This window comes from Hypanus sabinus, chromosome 14, assembly GCF_030144855.1.
Source record: "Hypanus sabinus isolate sHypSab1 chromosome 14, sHypSab1.hap1, whole genome shotgun sequence".
NCBI lineage: Eukaryota > Metazoa > Chordata > Chondrichthyes > Myliobatiformes > Dasyatidae > Hypanus > Hypanus sabinus.
Genome location: NC_082719.1, coordinates 49,913,860 through 49,931,507, shown reverse-complemented (window position 1 = coordinate 49,931,507; position 17,648 = coordinate 49,913,860). Strand labels below are relative to the sequence as shown.

At 39.9% G+C, this 17,648-nt stretch overlaps 1 protein-coding gene across 3 annotated transcripts in view; it reads right to left on the bottom strand.

The window, feature by feature from the left end:
• The window catches only part of LOC132404727 (gamma-aminobutyric acid receptor subunit beta-1-like), a 289,132-nt gene that overhangs the window by 140,879 nt on the left and 130,605 nt on the right, over positions 1-17,648 (bottom strand). For all 3 annotated transcript variants that reach the window (XM_059989135.1, XM_059989136.1, XM_059989137.1), the window contains exon 4: positions 2,518-2,738. In XM_059989135.1, coding sequence (XP_059845118.1) covers positions 2,518-2,738 — 221 coding nt within the window. The remainder of the gene's footprint in view (positions 1-2,517; positions 2,739-17,648) is intronic.

The following is a 17,648-nucleotide window of genomic DNA, read 5'->3' as shown; positions in this document are numbered from 1 at the left end:
TTTTTTTGTGGACTGTACTATGAATTAGTTCTTGGACTAACTTAATCTCCTAATTAATTGGGAGATTAATTATCATCCAATATTTCTACATGCACATTGTATTTATTGAAGAACTACGGATTGAACGGAACAGCAGGAAATGAAATAGTTTTAAATATAATTTAAAACTATCCACGGGTAATTGCACTTACACTATTTTTATGCAAAGTCTTCTAACTGCTGAGTTACCTTCTGGGCATTTTGATGCTGTACTCCAAAATAATTCTGAGTAATCTTAGTACTTAATTCAATCAACTGTGTAGAAATGAATCAAACCCATCAACAAGAGCACCCAGCAGGAAATGAAACATAAGCCCTGCCAATTGGGACATCGTATGAAGGAAGGGGAAGAGCCAGCTATCAACAGAAGTGAAAGGCCTCATTAAGTGGTGTTACAGTTTGGGCATGCTGTCAGATTGGTGGCTGAGTACTTCTCTATCAATAAGTTCTTACAGTAGGTTAATGGTTATTCTAGGCTTTAATAATTGAAATTATTATGGCCTATCTACTTGAAGAATACAGATACAGCTGCTTTGAAGCTGCAACTTATCATTCTGACAAGGAGAGTTATTACTGTTGGTCTTTGACATTTTAGACGTTCACAGGTTTAGAAATTGTGCATTTTTATAGCTTTGAAAAGAATGAATGCTCCAGACTAACATTTTAATAAATTTGGTCATTTCTACTAAATGCACATTGTTCATTTAAAGGAGTAGACTTATTGCAAATGATATAATAATCATTGTTTCTTTTCATGAAAATCAACATTACAGTTCAACAATTAATTGATTGAAATTGTTAAAATTGGCTTTAGTACTAGTTAATTGATTCTTAAAACCTCAAAAGACCTATGATCTTGTGATGGGTTGTCATAAAAATTAGTATAGATAATTAGGAGGGAATATCTGCAAACTGCAGCATCTGAATTAGTCTTAGTTCTGTTTGTAACGACTGAAATCAGTTCCTCAAATAATACTTTTAACCAGAAAATCTGACAACATGGTGATCAGAAGCAGCCTATTAAAATAAACCAGTCCTAGAGGCAAGGGTTAGATCTTCCTTCCCACTTCCTATTATCAATTTGCCTGAACCACAGACTCTTCATTCAGGACAAAGTGGCGATTAAAGGTTTTCTCAAAATCATACTTCATCAGTCACCTTGCATCATTCCATGAGGTCAAACGGTGATTCAAATTATTATAGCCACATTCTGAAATTGAAATCACTAGATCACATTAGTCTTTAATTTCTTTCCATACCTTCCCCCACATTATATGAATAAAACTTGAGTTGAACGCAGATGTTAATGTAACATATTTACTACCAACTGCCAAGAAATCACAGAGCAGAGTTCAGTTATGAGGATCTCTCTAGACTTCATCATTGTTGCTTTGCAATTTCATTTATTAAGATTAACCATTGCAAACTGAAGCCCTTGGGTTTTCAAAGATTTTATAAAGTCACTATGAATTATCTTCTTGAAACCTACATCTTTTTGTGTAGTTAGGTACAGATGAAATTGCTAAGAAAATCAATCTACTTAAACTAGGCTATAATAGGAATGATCGACCATAAATCATAAAAAGGAAGCTTCTTCAAAGATAAAGGATCCAAATAACCTTGGCTTAATTTTGTAAGCTATATCTTCTCAATTATGTTGAATCTTGCAATCCAACTGTTCTATTCAATAGTACAAAAATACATTATAACAGGGATCAAAGGAGGGAAATATTGTTGACATGGCTTAGTAAACAATCTGGCAGAATTTCTGGACTCCCTGATAGATCCTGGAAAAGCAGTTGAAAAAATTGAATATTTAGTCTGAGGCCAAGAGACTAGGTGGTATCAGTAATACCACAGGAGCGACTCAATTCTGCAAACGAGCGAGATTTTGGCACTCTCTTTGCACAAATGCCTGTATAACCCTCCCAGCTAAATCTTTCCACTCATTCTGATATACATAAAATTATCAAAGTGATCCGTAAATCACTAATGTACACATCAACTTTAATTTCTTGTATAACTGTATATGCAATTCATACATATTTACAATACTGACTTAAATACATAAATTGACCTAATTTATAAAAGTTGGTAAAAAGTAACAAAGACTGGGTTGTCTATAGCGGTTAATAGAAACTGAATAAAATCATGACTCAGATACTCAAATGGTTGTAACATTTATGAAGATCAGATGCTTTCCCAAGATCGGAGACTGCTTTACTAGTTGATTTAATTCCAATACCAGCTAAAGAATGGATTAGCATGGGCTCAAGAGTGGCCATTTATATTCACTGAAATCATTGAATCATTGAAGGTATGACCTGGAAAATCAGATTCAGCAAATGCAAGAAAAGGAAGAATAGAAGCTGAAGCATCAGTTATTTAACCGTCCTGCTGTTGAAGTGTATAAGTATGAGGCCTCTGCTCAGTTTCTGTCTGTGATATACATTGGTGTAAAGTATGGTTAATACAAACCTCAAGCTATAGAGGACTGTGCCATCTGGATGTAGGCGAATCATACGATTCTTCACCGTAACGCCGTGTACAAATGACTTCTTGTCATTAATGAAATAGGTGTCAGGAACCCAAAGCTGATCAGCCACCCTGTTGTCCAATGTGAGGTTCAGGGGTATTCCAGAGTACGATAGCCTTTTGTCTCTCCAGGACTGCTGGAAGTACATTGTCAGAGTGTAATCCTGTCAATCAAACAAAGACAATTTTCAACTCTTACACAGGAACTTCTTTTTTTCTTTCACCTTTCTCATCATCACAAGACACTTATAGCATGCAGGTGTAAAATAAAAAACTAAATGTCAATTTGATATTACCTCGATCAGAATCATGAGCAATCTAGTGTCACTCCTGAATAGCACTGCTGCTGTATAATTAGATTGTAACATGCCGATCACAGTTGTTCTAAGATGCATTTTCACATTTGAAATTAAAACATAAAAATGTAGCAGAATACTCTCTTAATTCCTAATGCATGGCAGAACACTTGTATCTTGGGATCCATAGTAACTTACCACATTAGTCATTATGGCATACGTTTTATTCATCTGGACCTCGAGAAGATATTATCATTGTTTTCATTTCAGGTATTATATAAATATTAATGAAGCTCCTCATCAAGTCTCAATATTCCAAGGCTAATAAGGGCAAAAATCATGCCTTGGTCCTTGCTTGACTTCTGAGATGCTAGTTAGTGAATCCATGTTGCATGGAAGCAGCGCTAATTCGATGGATTCAATGGCTCACTAAGCTGGGGAAGGAGCTTGTGTGGTGAAGCAGCACCAAAAAGTACAAGTTGTCAAGAAAGTTTACATTTCCTTCAGAAGTCAAGAAAAGGAAGACCAAAAGGAATTGAAGTCATTCACTATCTGGCTCTGTTCTCTGACTATTTTTGTCTACATTTTCTACATTTATCTTTCTTTGACCTTATCATTTTTAGCTATTTATAATAAACCCCAAGAGTTTCCTTCTTATTCTTAATTCCTGAATAATAACAACAGTAATAAATCATGTTTACATAATTGTATTTACATATCCCTCAGTATTTCATGGCAGTGTTAATTGGGCATCAAGCCATAGAAAAAGATATTAGGAGAGCTGATTAAAAGCAAAGAAATCCATTTCAGGAAGTCTTAAAAGATGAACGAGGTACTTAAGTAGAAAGATTGGGAAAATAAATTCCGAAGTTGAGTGTTTTGGTAGCTAAAAGTATAGTTGCCATTAGCCGGGGAAACAAACTGTGGAGAAAGGAAGAGGCCACACTGAAGAGCACTGGAGGTGTAGCAGGCTGGAGGATTTTATAGAGACAGGAATGGCAAGTTGATGGAGGGATTTGAAGATGACCATTTTAGTGTCAAACAAGAGAAAATCTGCAGATGCTGGAAATCCGATCCAACACACATGAAATGCTGGAGGAACTTAACAGGCCAGGCAGCATCTATAGAAAAAAGTACAATCGACATTTCAGGTCGAGACCCTTCAGCAGGACTCACCTTAGTGTCAAGTTTACTTATCCAGGAGCAATCTATTACAAAGCATTTGTTGATTGGTAATTTGATCTCAGTGAGAATTGGGGTATAGACTGCACCGTATTAGATGATCCTGAGTTTATAGAAAGTAAAATCAAGAGTTCAATGAAATATAGTCTTAAGGTAACAAAGGGCAAGAATGAGGTTATAAAGCTGAAGTGGGGCAGAATCAGGGCCATGTTGAGAAAAAGGAAACAGACATTCTTACTGAAGCATACAAATTAAATGCATTAGGCCATCTAGTCCATTGAACCTTTTTTCGACGTTCAGTGGCTAATCATCAATCTCAATCCCATTTACCTAATCTCTCTCCGAATCCCCCAATGCCTCACTGTTTACAAGTTTATCTATCTCCTTAAACATATTCACATCCAATCTACTAATCCTGCAGAATTTTGTAAATTTCAAGTAGATCCCTCTCCCCTCTTTCTTGTTAACGCTTGTGGACACAAACCAGGTCAATGGATCTCTCTGTATACAACAGGCCCACCATTGAAGAAATAACATGGGCGAACTCATTCCATCTTTGGCAAGTGTACTCTTCTGAGGTAAGAACAAACTCAGCACTATATTTTAAGGCTCTTTATAACTAACAGTGCAGATATTTAAAAGAACACCAAGGTGGAAGTTATGACACCAAAGCTTGCAAACAATCTGATTTAGTTTTGCATGGTTAACAAGAAGAGATATATTCTGTGGCAAGAGAAATGAATTTGTGATGCACACTAATGTACTAATGTGATGCACCATCTCCCAGCATTTGCTCCTGAGCCTTCTGTGCATAAATGATTTAGGTGTTCATCATGAAATTTCTTAAGTGCTTCCAGACACCTAGTTTCAACCTTCCCTTTAGGCAATGCATTCTAGGTACTTAACTTGCTTGCTTTCTTGAAGAAACTGTCTCTCATATCTCCTCTAAATCTCTTCTGCTTTGTCCTAAATTTATGTTCTTTAATATTACCTATCTGATATGTGGAAATGTTCTCTGCACTCTACGTTATCTACACCTGCAGCATGGTAACGTGGTGGCTAGCATATCGCTTTACAGCGAAGTCACTCCTTTACATGAGAAGCATTTGATAGCTCTTGGTCTGTACTTGCTGGAGTTTAGAAGAATAAAGGGGATTTCTTTGAAGTCTGTTGAATATTGGCAGGCCTGAATAGAATGGATGTGGAGACGGTGCTTCCTATAGGGAGGACCAGGGGACACAGTCTCAAATGCAAGGCCTCCTTTCAGAATAGAGATAAGGAGGAAATTCTTCAGCCAGAGGGTGGTGCATATGTGGAATTCATTGCCGCAGACAGCAGCATAAGCCGAGATATTGGGTTTATTTAAAGCAGAGGTTGATCGGTTCTTGACTAACATGGGAAGAAGGCAGGAGACCGAGTTTAGAGGGATAATAAATCTGCCAAGATGGAATGGCAGAGCAGACTCAAAGGGACGAATGGCTCAAATCAGCTCCTATTGCTTATAGTCTTACAGTGCAGCAATCACCAGTCAGGATTCAATTTCCAGCGCAGCCTGTAAGGAACCTTTATATTTCCTCATGACTGTGTATGGTTTCTCTGGGTGCTTGGATTTCCTCACACATCCCAAGGATGCGTGGTTAGGATGAGTAAGTTGTGGGCATGCTGTGTTAAAAATGTGGCGACATTTGTCACACAATCCTCACCGATGTGATTTGATGCAAATGGCACATTTCACTGTATATTTCAATATATCTATGTACATGTAACAAATAAACCTAATCTTTTCTGTATTTCTATACCCTCATAATTTTATATTCTTCTTCTTGTTATCTTCCACAGTGCACAGAATGAATGTAAACTAAATCACAGTAATGAACAAAAACAATTGTACCAGATAGCAACATATCTCTGTTGCCAGATTGATTCCATCCTTTATTTTTTTAATGCAGGAGAGAACTATGCACACATTATGTTCTAACTACGGTTTTACAACTTTCTCTGGTTCTCCTCCACTGGATTAAAACATTGAGTGTTATTGAAATATTTCAGAAAGATAAGAGGAAAGCATATAATTGTAGACTAGTTAGCTTAAAATCTGAGGTCATTTGTTAAAAATAAAGTGACTGACTGCCCTGAAAATTTAAGCTGTTCAGTCAACTTGCATTTGTAAAGAATTGGTCATGCCTGATAAATCTGACTGAATATTTTAAGTGGTGACACAAGTGGCATCAACATCTCTGAGGATCTATCCTGGGCCCAACACATTGATGCAATCACAAAGATGGCATGCCAGCAGCTCTACTTCATTAGGAGTTTGAGGAGATTTGGTCTGTCACCAAGGACTCTTGCTAACTCCTGTAGGTGTATAATGGAGAACATTCTGACTGGAAGCTCCAATGTATTGGGTTGCAAGAATTTGCAGAGGTTTGTAGACTTAGCCATCTCCATCTCCATCATGGGCACAATCCTCCCTGCTATCAAGGACAGCTTTAAGAGGCGGTGCCTCAATCCATCATTAAGGGCCCTCACCATCCAGCATGTGCCGTCTCCTAATTACTGCCTTCAGGAAGGAGGCCTGAAGGCATACATTCAATGATTCAGAAACAGCTTGTTCCTCTCTGCCACCAGATTTCTGAATGTGAACACTACATTCTTCAAAGTTCAAAGTAAAATTTATATCAGAGTATATACATGTCACCACATACAACCCTGAGATTCTTTTTTCTGCGGGCAAACTTAGCAAATCTATTGAACAGTATCTGTGAACAAGATCAATGAACAATAAATTGTGCAAATGCAAATATAAATAAAGGGCAATAAATAACGAGTATGAAATAACAAGACAAAGAGTCCTTAAAGTGAGATTATTGATTGTAGGAACACCAGAAATAGAAAGAGTGTAGTTATCCCTTTTGTTCAAGAGCCTGGTGATTGAGGGATTGTAACTATCTTGTAGTTCCTATCTGCTGGTGTGCATCCTGAGGCACTTGTACCTTCTACCTGATGGCAGCAGTGTGAAAAGAGCATGGCCTGGGTGGTGAGCATCTTTGTTGAATGGATGCTGCATTTCTATGGCAATGTTTCATGTAGATTTGCTCAATGGTTGGGAGGGCTTTACCCATGATGTACTGGGCTGAATCTACTACCTTTTGTAGGATTTTCCACTCAAAGGCATTGGTATTCCTATACCAGGCCATAACCTCAATACACTTTCCATCAATATCGATAGAAGTTTGCCAAGGCTTTTGACGATGTGCCGAATCTCGGCAGACTCCTGAGGAAGTAGAGGTTCCATCGTGCTTTCTTTGCAATTATATGATGGGTCCAGGTTAGGTCATCTGAGATCATTGTACTGTTCTTGCTGTGCTATTTATTTATTTTGTAACTTATAGTAAAATTACATCTTTGCACTGTACTACAGCAGCAGAACAACAGATTCCATGTCATATATGACAGTAATAATAAACAATTCTGGTTTTGTTTAGTTTACATAATGTTAATGCTTTATGTTTGTAAGTAGCTTTCTATCTTATACTTGCTGTGTGTGACAGTTGGTACTACGTTTTGCACCTTGACCCCAGAGTAATGACATCTCATTTGGCTGCATTTATGAGTACTCATGTTTGGTTGAATGATAAAACCTTGAATTGAATTAACTTTTGAAAGGGAGATGGATAAATACTTGAAGAAGAAGAATTTGCAGCACTGGAAAAGGCTGATGAAACCAACTGGACTGACACCCTACAATATGTTAGTCCATGACTCTAGGCCAGCATTGACAACTTCTGCAAAACAAGTCGTTACATTTTTCTTGAGAGAAAGGTTAGGTAATGTGTTTTTTTTTCACCTACTCCATTTTATGAACACGAGGAATTAATCAGTATCTTATGTTCTTTCTCTTTTTCCTCTCCCAGAACTTTATAATCTATATTTGTACCTACTTGAATGAAAGCAGCAATTATTGATTGTTGAAATGTAGATTTTGAATAGGGTAATTGACTGATACTAAATGGATCTGGTATTTAAAGAGTGATTCGGAGATGATGTGGCCACCTTTCAAATAAAACACTCAGCATCTTTATTCTGTTTCCATTTATAGTCAATCAGGAATTCAGCGTAGGACAGATCACAACGATGGCTAGCAAGCAGTCTGTGGAGATCCATTGGCTAACTGCAATGCGCGGGTCCGTGGCCATGTCTGATATCCTGTTCTGCTGATTCCAGGGGTGTTCTCCTCAGTCCTGAACTTGGAGGTCAGATACACTGCGTTCCACCTAGAGCATCCACTATGGGAGTGGTCACATCCATTCATATAGGGCTGAAATCTTTGCTAAAAAGGTATGAGGTTTGATTTTTTATATCTATTTAATTAATATTTTTGTTACAATAGTTGAATTCCTTGGAGATCACAATGGATTGACTCCTTTGCTGTTAAATGGTGTTCAATGTCAAATGGAGAAGTAGTGATACAATGCAGTCTTCTTCATCCTGACCACTAAAGGGCACCTATATTTCCATCCAGCTGAGGCATAAGGATTTTTGCTGGTTGGGCTTAAACCAGGAAGGTAGGTGACCTCTTTCATACACAACCGATTAAAAATAATTCAATGTCCTATCTGTATCCCGAATGGTGATTTGCTGCTCTCTGTCCCTCCTATGTTAAAATTAGGTCAAGATGAATTGGACTTACGTTTGGAGATTTTGGCACTTTCAGTATCTCTTCCAATGTTCTTTTTGATATCTCTAAAGTGCTGATTGCAGGCGTCCTTTCAGCCATCCTCTATAGCTCAAAACCCCAGGTTCCTTTATCTTAATCCATAGGGATTATTGCTGACGCCTCTCCTTGCAAATTCTCACCATTATTCAGCAACATTATTTTCCCATATGTACTAATGCCCAGACCTTGTGGTACTAATATCAGAAGCCATGGCTTACTGCAGTGGCCTGTGGCAGGCTGAGGGATCGTGATGCTGCTTTTACTTCGGGAGTTGAGACAGCTCTCAGTGAAGAAAGAAATGTGCGTTCCCACTCCATCAAGAAGGTGAAATGGTACCATCATTCCCATCATACCCATGAAACTGGTGGTGAAACTATCCTCACTGGGTCTTAACACTCTGCAATTGCATAGTGGACCTCCTAACAGAAAGGCCACAGTCAGTCCATGTGGGCAGCAACATCTCTAGTCCCATTACGCTGAGCACTGGCACTCCCCAAGGCTGCGTGCTCAGTCCGCTGCTGCTCACACTGCTGACATATCATTGTGTCACAGGATCCAGCTCAAACTGTGTCATCAAGTTTGTGGATGACACAACAGTGGTTGGCCTCATCAAGAACCATGTCAAGACGGAGTATGGAGAGGAGGTGGAGCAGTTGATGGATTTGTGTGAGAAGAACAACCTAAGCCTGAACTTGGAGAAGACAAAGGAAATCACTGGAGATTTCAGGAAGGTGCAAACAAACCATCCCCCTCTGTGAATACACGCCTCCTCCGTAGATAGTGTTAGGTGTACCAAATTCCTGGGAGTTCACATCACAGGATAGCCTCATCTGGTCCTTAATATCACCTCCCTGAACAAGAAGGCAGAGCAGCGCCTCCACTTCCCAAGAAGATTGAGGCAAGCAAGGCTCCCAACCTCCATCTTAACTGTGTTTTACAGCAGCACCATTGAGAGCATCCTGACAAGTTGCATCTCCACCTGGTATGGGAGCAGTCGAGCATCAGATCAGAAGCCCCTACACAGCTGAGAGGATCATAGAGGTCTTCTTACCATCCATCGGGGACATTTATCAAGAGCCTTTAGTATTATTAAGGATCCCACCCATCCATCCAGCATCCTCTTTGACTTTTTACCATCAGGCGGGGACTATGATGTATAAAGACAAGAACAGTCAGGATGAGAGACAGTTTCACCTCCTAGGCCAATAGGCTTTTCAACTCCAGGTTAATCAGTTTCATATCATGCAATATTTAATATTAATGCACTTTTGTTTGTTATTTATGTGTGATTCATCTGTAGATTTTACCTTTACCTTCATAAGTCGCCATGTTTAATGTGTATTATATGCATTACACCCTAGTTCAAAGAAACATCTCATTTCTATACACATTATATACACTATATATGTACATGCAGTTAAATGACAATAAACTTCACTTGACCACTTGTCTGTTGTTTAACCAATGTATTTATATCACCTTCCTGATCCTTATACAGAGGGTGGTGAATCTGTGAAATTCATTGCCACAGATGGCTGTGGGGGTCAAGCCATTGGGCATATTTAAAGTGGAGGCTGATAGATCCTTGTTTAGTAAGAGTTACTGGGAGTTACTGGGAGAAGGCTGGAGAATGAGGTTGAAAGGGATAATAAATCAGCCATGATGGAATGCGGAGCAGTCTCAATGGGCCAAATGGCCTAACTCTTTCTTATGTCTTGTGGTCTTTTGGAATAAAAATGTTGAAAGGAAACAAAAGGTAGGCCACACTTATGAAAGCCAAGAAAGGTAGATCTGCATCCAGGTATTTGTACATATTGTGATAATTTGGAGGGAGTGAAAGGTAAGCAAACTTACTCCTTGATATGGAAGCAAATAATTACTTAGCATCCTATGTTCTTTCTTTCTCTCTCTCACTGCACTTTATACTCAATATTCTAGTATTTGTACTTACCTGAAAGAAAGCAGCAATTACTGGTTGTTTAATAGAGTTTTTAAAGAGCGTAAATGACTGATACTAAATGGATCTGCAGTCTTCCACCTCATTGTCAAGAGTCTTGAAACCTTTATTAGATAAACTTTGTGCTTGTCAGCAATAAGAAATCATTTTGTTTATTTTACATCCATTTAATTCCGCTGGTAAAATGATTGCAGTCACTTTAGCACAGCAATTAACTTATTGCTGAGTTTGTTGTGTTGAGCTGTGACAAACCAGTTGCATTGAGAAAATTTACAGAAAAGGTACAAACTGACTTTGTCTTTCTTGCAGTTAGAGTGTATATAATGGACATGATCACACTTAAAACATCCCAGTCTATCATTAAGTCATGGAGTGGAACTCATTTGTGCCGAGTTGAGTGATGGATTCCCTTTGTGTCTAGCCCCTCTGCTTTACACCAGTATAACCCACAGGATTCTATCCATGCTGGCCAGAATGGAAAATGTGAGTTGTCTAATAGATACAATTCTATTGATATGCAAAATACTTGTCATAAACACTTTACATGACATACAGCTTAAGAGCATCATATAAAATTTATATAGTCAATATGATATCTAGAATCAGACAGGTGTGAAAGTGTTTCAAATGATACAATAACAACCCACATTTACATAGAATTTAAATGCAGTAAAATACATTTGTGATTTTCATGGGAACAGCAAAATTTAGTACATTGGGCACAATAATTAATGTTGATAATGCTGTTGTAGTCAGCACAGCATCATGATCTGCTGAGTTCAGACTATTAAAACCAATTAAAATGATCAAGAAGCACAGAGGAACTGCATAGTTCCACACAAATCCCTATAACCAGATTTTCATCACCCTGCCTCCCCTACACAACAGCAGGGAAATGGGTATTATCAAAGGCATTATAGACAATAGACAGTAGGTGCAGGAGTAGGCCATTTGGCCCTTCTAGCCAGCACCACCATTCACTGTGATCATGGCTGATCATACACAATCAGTACCCCGTTCCTGCCCTCTCCCCATATCCCTTGACCCCGCTATCTATAAGAGCTCTATCTAACTCTCTCTTGAATGCATCCAGAGACTTGGCCTCCACTGCCTTCTGGGGCAGAGCATTCCACATATCCACCACTCTCTGGGTGAAAAAGTTTTTCCGCATCTCTGTTCTAAATGGCCTACCCCTTATTCTTAAACTGTGGCTTCTAATTCTGGACTCACCCATCAGCGGAAACATGCTTCCAGCCTCCAGCATGTCCAATCCCTTAATAATCTTATATGTTTCAATCAGATCCCCTCTCATCCTTCTAAATTCCAGAGTATACAAGCCCAGTCGCTCCAATCTTTCAACATATGACATCAATTCAACATTGTTGGCATCCTACGTGACTGTGATGGTAGAGTATTGTTTCTCCTCATCTGTTTTGACTTGGACTGCATCTTTTAACATGATTCTTCATACCATTATTGTCTTTTTGCTCTTGTCCTGTTGGTTAAGAATGTACTTGCTTCTCTTCTAATCTACCTAGTAGAAGCCAGGCAATCACTTACTCTTTAACTAAATAGTGAAAGAAGAGAGAAAAAAAGTAAAATAGTGTTCATTGGTCATGGATCATTCAGAAATCTGATGGCGGATGGGAAGAAGCTGTTCCTAAAACGTTGAGAGTGCACCTTCAAGCTTCTGTATCTCCTCCCTGATGGTAGTAAAGAGAAGAGGGCATGCCCCAGATGCTATGAGTCCTTAATGATTGATGAAGCCTTTTTCATGCACTGCCTTTGCAAAATGCTCTTGCTGGCATGGAGGCAAGTGTCCATGATAGATCTGGTGGAGCTACCGTCTTCTTTATCTTTTCTTGATACACTGAAGCTTCCATACCAGGTGGCAATGAAATTAGTCAGAAGGCTGGTACATCTGTAGAAACCTGTTACTCTGTGGTGACATTCCAAATATCCTCAAGCTTCTGTTAAGATTGCTGCACACTCAGACGCAGCGGCCTCTCCGGGGTCAAACAAGGGTGTTCCTGTATTTTTTAAAAAATCATTTTCATGACTGCAAAGCTGTGCTGGACATTGAGAACTTCAAGTTCAGATCTACCCTACCAGTGAGTTGCTGATTAGTGGAAGAGCTGGTCTTGGTGCCTACTTCAGAAAGGCATCGGAGTTAATGTACAAAGGTGGTGTGCAGTCTAACAGTGAGTGAGTGTCTTAGATGTTTTTCTTGTGACTGCAAGAGCCTGTAGAACATTGGTAATGTACAATACTGCAAGTCCACTTTACTGGTTTATTGGTGTGACCGATGGCCTCATGTGCGGTGTCACCTGTTGCAGCCGGTCGGATGGGAGACGACAGGGTGGTGTGCGATGTGCCCATGCTGGATTGGGAGCAGGCGCCTCCCCTTGGTGCTGCTCTCCAGTGTTTGCTCAATGGAAGACAAGCTGGACTGCATGCATGTGGCGTTAATCAACAGGTTGCTCAGGGCTTGTTCCTGCTGAGAACATTCATGCTCCATCAATCTATGGGATGTGTTACGTAAGGAGTTGGGCTATATTATACTTTTTGTGTGATTATATTTTCTTGTATATGCTAAACATGCCTTGTGCTGTGCATGACTGTTGGTACTGTGTTTTGTACCTTGCTCTCAAAGGAATGCTATTTCGTTTGGCTGTATTCATGGGTATTCACATATGAATGAATGAAAATGAAGCTTAAACTTGAACTTGAATTTGAAACTGACATGTCACTTGCATCAATGTGTTGGGCCTAGGATAGATCCAGCATTGATGAGATAAGGTGTGCAAAAGAGCAATTTTCAAGGGGGGTGCATTTCTTCTGCTGTTTGAACAGGGCCTCCGAGTCACCCCAGTGTATGGTTTTAGGGTTCTCAATACCATTCCACATGATCTTTCTCCATTTGGAGCAGCCAGGAGACAGGAGGGCTGTGGCACATCTTCAAGTATCTTCACCATTTTTCTTTGTCCACCAAGTAACCCCATTCCACGACCAAACTTGGCATGAGCATTTATTTTGGAAGCCTGGAATCAGACATGTCAATGACATTGTGTGCCCATTCTGATGAACTAGAGTGTCAGTGCTGGGCATGCTGCACATGAAAGCCCCATCCACTCATATGTTACTTTTGAATGGGAAACAACTTTGGTGTGAACTTAGCATTATAAATTCATAGAAAATTACAGCACACAAACAGACCTCTCAGCCCATCTGATATGTGCTGAACCATTTAAACTGCCTAGCCCCAGAAGAGCTTGAAAGACCAAAGGACACACTTCTATGCAGTATGACTCTTTGACTTTAATAGCCACAACTAATGTCTAAGGCAAGATGCACAAAATCAGCATCAACTGTTTCCAACTGACATGATGTGAACTTAAAAGATACAGATGTTAAATTGTTTAGCAGTAATCTTCATTTACATTCATGTAGTGCAATTCCTGGAGACAATTCAATCAGCACATGAAACAGCTGGAAAGATTCCATCAAAAGCAAATGCAATCGGTCATTATAATTAAGTGGTAAGGCAGAGAAAAGAACACTGACATGCTGTCTACTGCCAAAATTGCATCAATATCATGCTTATGTGGGCACAGTTGGATATGTAGTCCATTTGTCAAATGAATGCATTTCCAAAGCTATATTTTATAGTTAGCAGATGTCAGGAAAAAGACCGTAGTGAGTCAGAGGAAATATCTCACATAATGTCTGATGTTCACCCAGAAATCTGCCCTTAGGCATGACATCCTCTTAATAGCATCACATTCTGTCCAGTATGACAGTGACCAGTCTGCTTGCATTACATTTCACCAAACTGAGACTCTTGCTAAGCAAACAATACAGGTTGACCTTCACTAATCCGGCATCATTGGGACCTGCGGAGTGCCGGGTTAGTGAAAATTCCGAATTACTGAAGGAGCACATTAAGCAATAGTTAACCACCTCAACATACCTTTAAAATATCATGTCAATCAGTACAAGTTAGATAATAATGAAACAAATATTAAATGAGTAGCAAGTGAAATTTTAATAAAGTAATACACTGTACAGGCACAGATAAAATAAAAGGTACAGGTAAATGTACAGGAATTAACTTATACAGAACGGTTGAGCACTTCCACTTCTAAAGTGAGACTTTTAATATACCTTCAGGCAAAGTTACATCTTTGCAAGTGTGGGGTTGTCAGGATCATCAATATCTTCATCTTGAAAAATGAGTGAAGCATCAGGAACTGGTGCTGAAACTGGCACAGCAGTTTCTTCATAAACTGTTGATGTTGGCGGCGGCACATCCGGGTGAGCAGAAGCAGAAGTCGGAAAAAGGAGGCCTTCTATATGCCACACTTCACGCGACCACCAGGCAGCCGGGGATTCGGTGCTGGGCTCTTCCCTCTTCACTCACAGTTACTGAGGGAATCCTCGTTAGTTTCTTTTCCTCCGCTTAGAAATATGCTTAAATTCAGCGGATCGCCACGTCTGATCTGAGATTGTAGGCAGAAGAGAATGGAGCACCGGTTGGGCGACGCCAGAGGGCAGGGCACAACTGCCAGCAGGTGGGTGAGAAGGCAGACTGACCCAGCGTGTGCCAGCTCCCCCGCTGCTGGCAGCTGCTGGGCGGCCATGCCTCACGCAAATGATATTAATAAATGCAGGAAAACAAGCAGGAATCACCTGTCTGTGCTTACAAGAGTGCACCAACACGTGGAAAGATCTAGTGCAACCAAAACAATGTGCGGCGGATTAGTACGGTGGCCCTGGAAATTTGAAATTACACTTGCATGAAAAATTTGAAATCAGTGCCGTATTATCGAAGGAACCGGACTACAGGTAGATGGATTAGTGAAGGTCGACTGTATTTTACTTGGCATTGATTGCATGAAGCTTTGGCAACAAATGTTCCACACTCTTCCAGGAGAACTGGCAGCCATTTTCAGCAGCTGTATTAAAAGGCTAAATGGTGTTAGATTGGAGCGTGGAATTGATATTTTTCTTCTAGTTTAACTTTCTTAAGCTTGTTCGGTATGTTACGTATCCCATAACTGGATAACTTACCAGCAAAGATAGAGAGGTCTGTTGAAGTCTGTTGTCACTATTTTCAAACGTTTTATTCGTAAAGGGACACAAAAGTAGGGTTAATACATACATTCAGATAGTGCACTTTGTCAACACTCAAATTAAAGCGCGGGTATATTAATAATCATTATTAAGAAGTGAGCTCTGCTGGTGTCTAGGGGTTAATAGATTGTCCGTTGGAAATATAAAAGTCACTCAGAAGGCTGCCGGCCTCAGCCCTTTGAAAATCGCTGGGTTTCACGTGGGGCGACCGAGAGAGAGAGATTGGGGGGGAGAAGAGAAAGGACTTGCCGAGTCTCGATGAATCTTCCGTGAAATCGGGGGAGCGTTGGTTTCCTCTCCCTGATGTTAGTTAAAGCGGTTTTCTGTGATTCCAGTCACAAATTCCAATCCCGGAATCTAACGCACGTGGCTTCCTTCAGAATGGCTTCCCGCTATGGCGGGATCACTCTCTCGTGTCTTCTTGGTGCGTCTGAGGGGCTGTCCCCCTGAGACTCTCCTTTATACTTCCTCACGGGGTCGCAGGTGTCAATCAGGTTGGGATGATGCAATCTCTCTCTCAACCAGCCCACCTTGCCCGAGGGCTTTTCACGTGGCCTCCATGAGACAATAGTTGCTGTTGTCTTTAGTCTGTATCGCTGGTGGTACCTACAATTTGGCACGTCTCTCTCTCCCTCTCCAACTGGGTCTACTGACCCCCCCCCCCCCCCCTTCAACGGGTGCTCTTGCGATTCTCACAAAGGAGGGGGCTGAGATCATAACAGGTATTTTACAAAATCACCTACATATGTTCAGTGAATTCTCCAGTGATTACAGTTGCCTCTGTATTTTTCTGGAAATTTCTTGGTTTCAGTGCAGGTATCACATACTTGAATCTGTTTATTTTATTGGCTAATTGGTATCAATGGATTGTTTGTTATCAGTAATCTGGTATGAGACCAGACTATTTCCTTTGACTCTTTCTATGCTTTGCTTTCCTTCTTCTTTGCTCTTGTAGCACTTATTAAAATGATCATGAGCAACAAGTTTTTTGCCTCATTATTGAACTCCAAAGGACCTTTATATTGCAAAAGCATTAAGATCCAACAACTGTGAGACAAATTGTTTTCCTGTAGCTTTGCCAAGCCATTGGATTGACCCAAAATAAATCTGGATACGGCACTTGTCCCTGCAGTTGGTTTTACCTTGTGTCTGTTATAGGTAACTGAGGTAGCCCACATCAGAGAGGTGAAGCATCCAAAGATTTGCAGAGTGGAAGGAGAGAACTGGAGAGATTTTACCATGATGAATGATTTTCTAAAGTGGATTGAGTCACACAGTGCAAGAGTTTTTAAAGGGAGGAGAAAAAGCGAAATAGAGGTATACATTCAGAGGCAAAGTTGCAAGCTAGAGAGACAGAAGGGACTAAGCTTAGGTTTGGATTGTTCCAACAAAGTGATTGCCCGGGATGACACGGTAAGTCTAATGGGCTGTTTCTATGTTGTTGACGTTTATTGCTTTTGCAAAGCTACAAAAAAAATCTGCTCAGGAAATGCAAGACTTTATGAAATTTTGAAAGAAAAAGCTTAAGGCACACTCTATCCACTTTTCAGAGTTCATTTCTGTGTTACCAGTGTATCATCAGATTACCAATCCTAAAATGGAAACCAGTCAGAACTCCTTAAAGTATACAAAAATCAATTTACTTTGTTGACTCACACACTCAAAATGTGAACACGGTTTTCCCATTCCTGGCCTCAGTGGATCTCTGACTCAAAATACATGTGCTTGACTCATAAATCTTCAAATGCTAAAGCAGCAAATTGGTTCTTGTAGACAAACTGAGAATTTT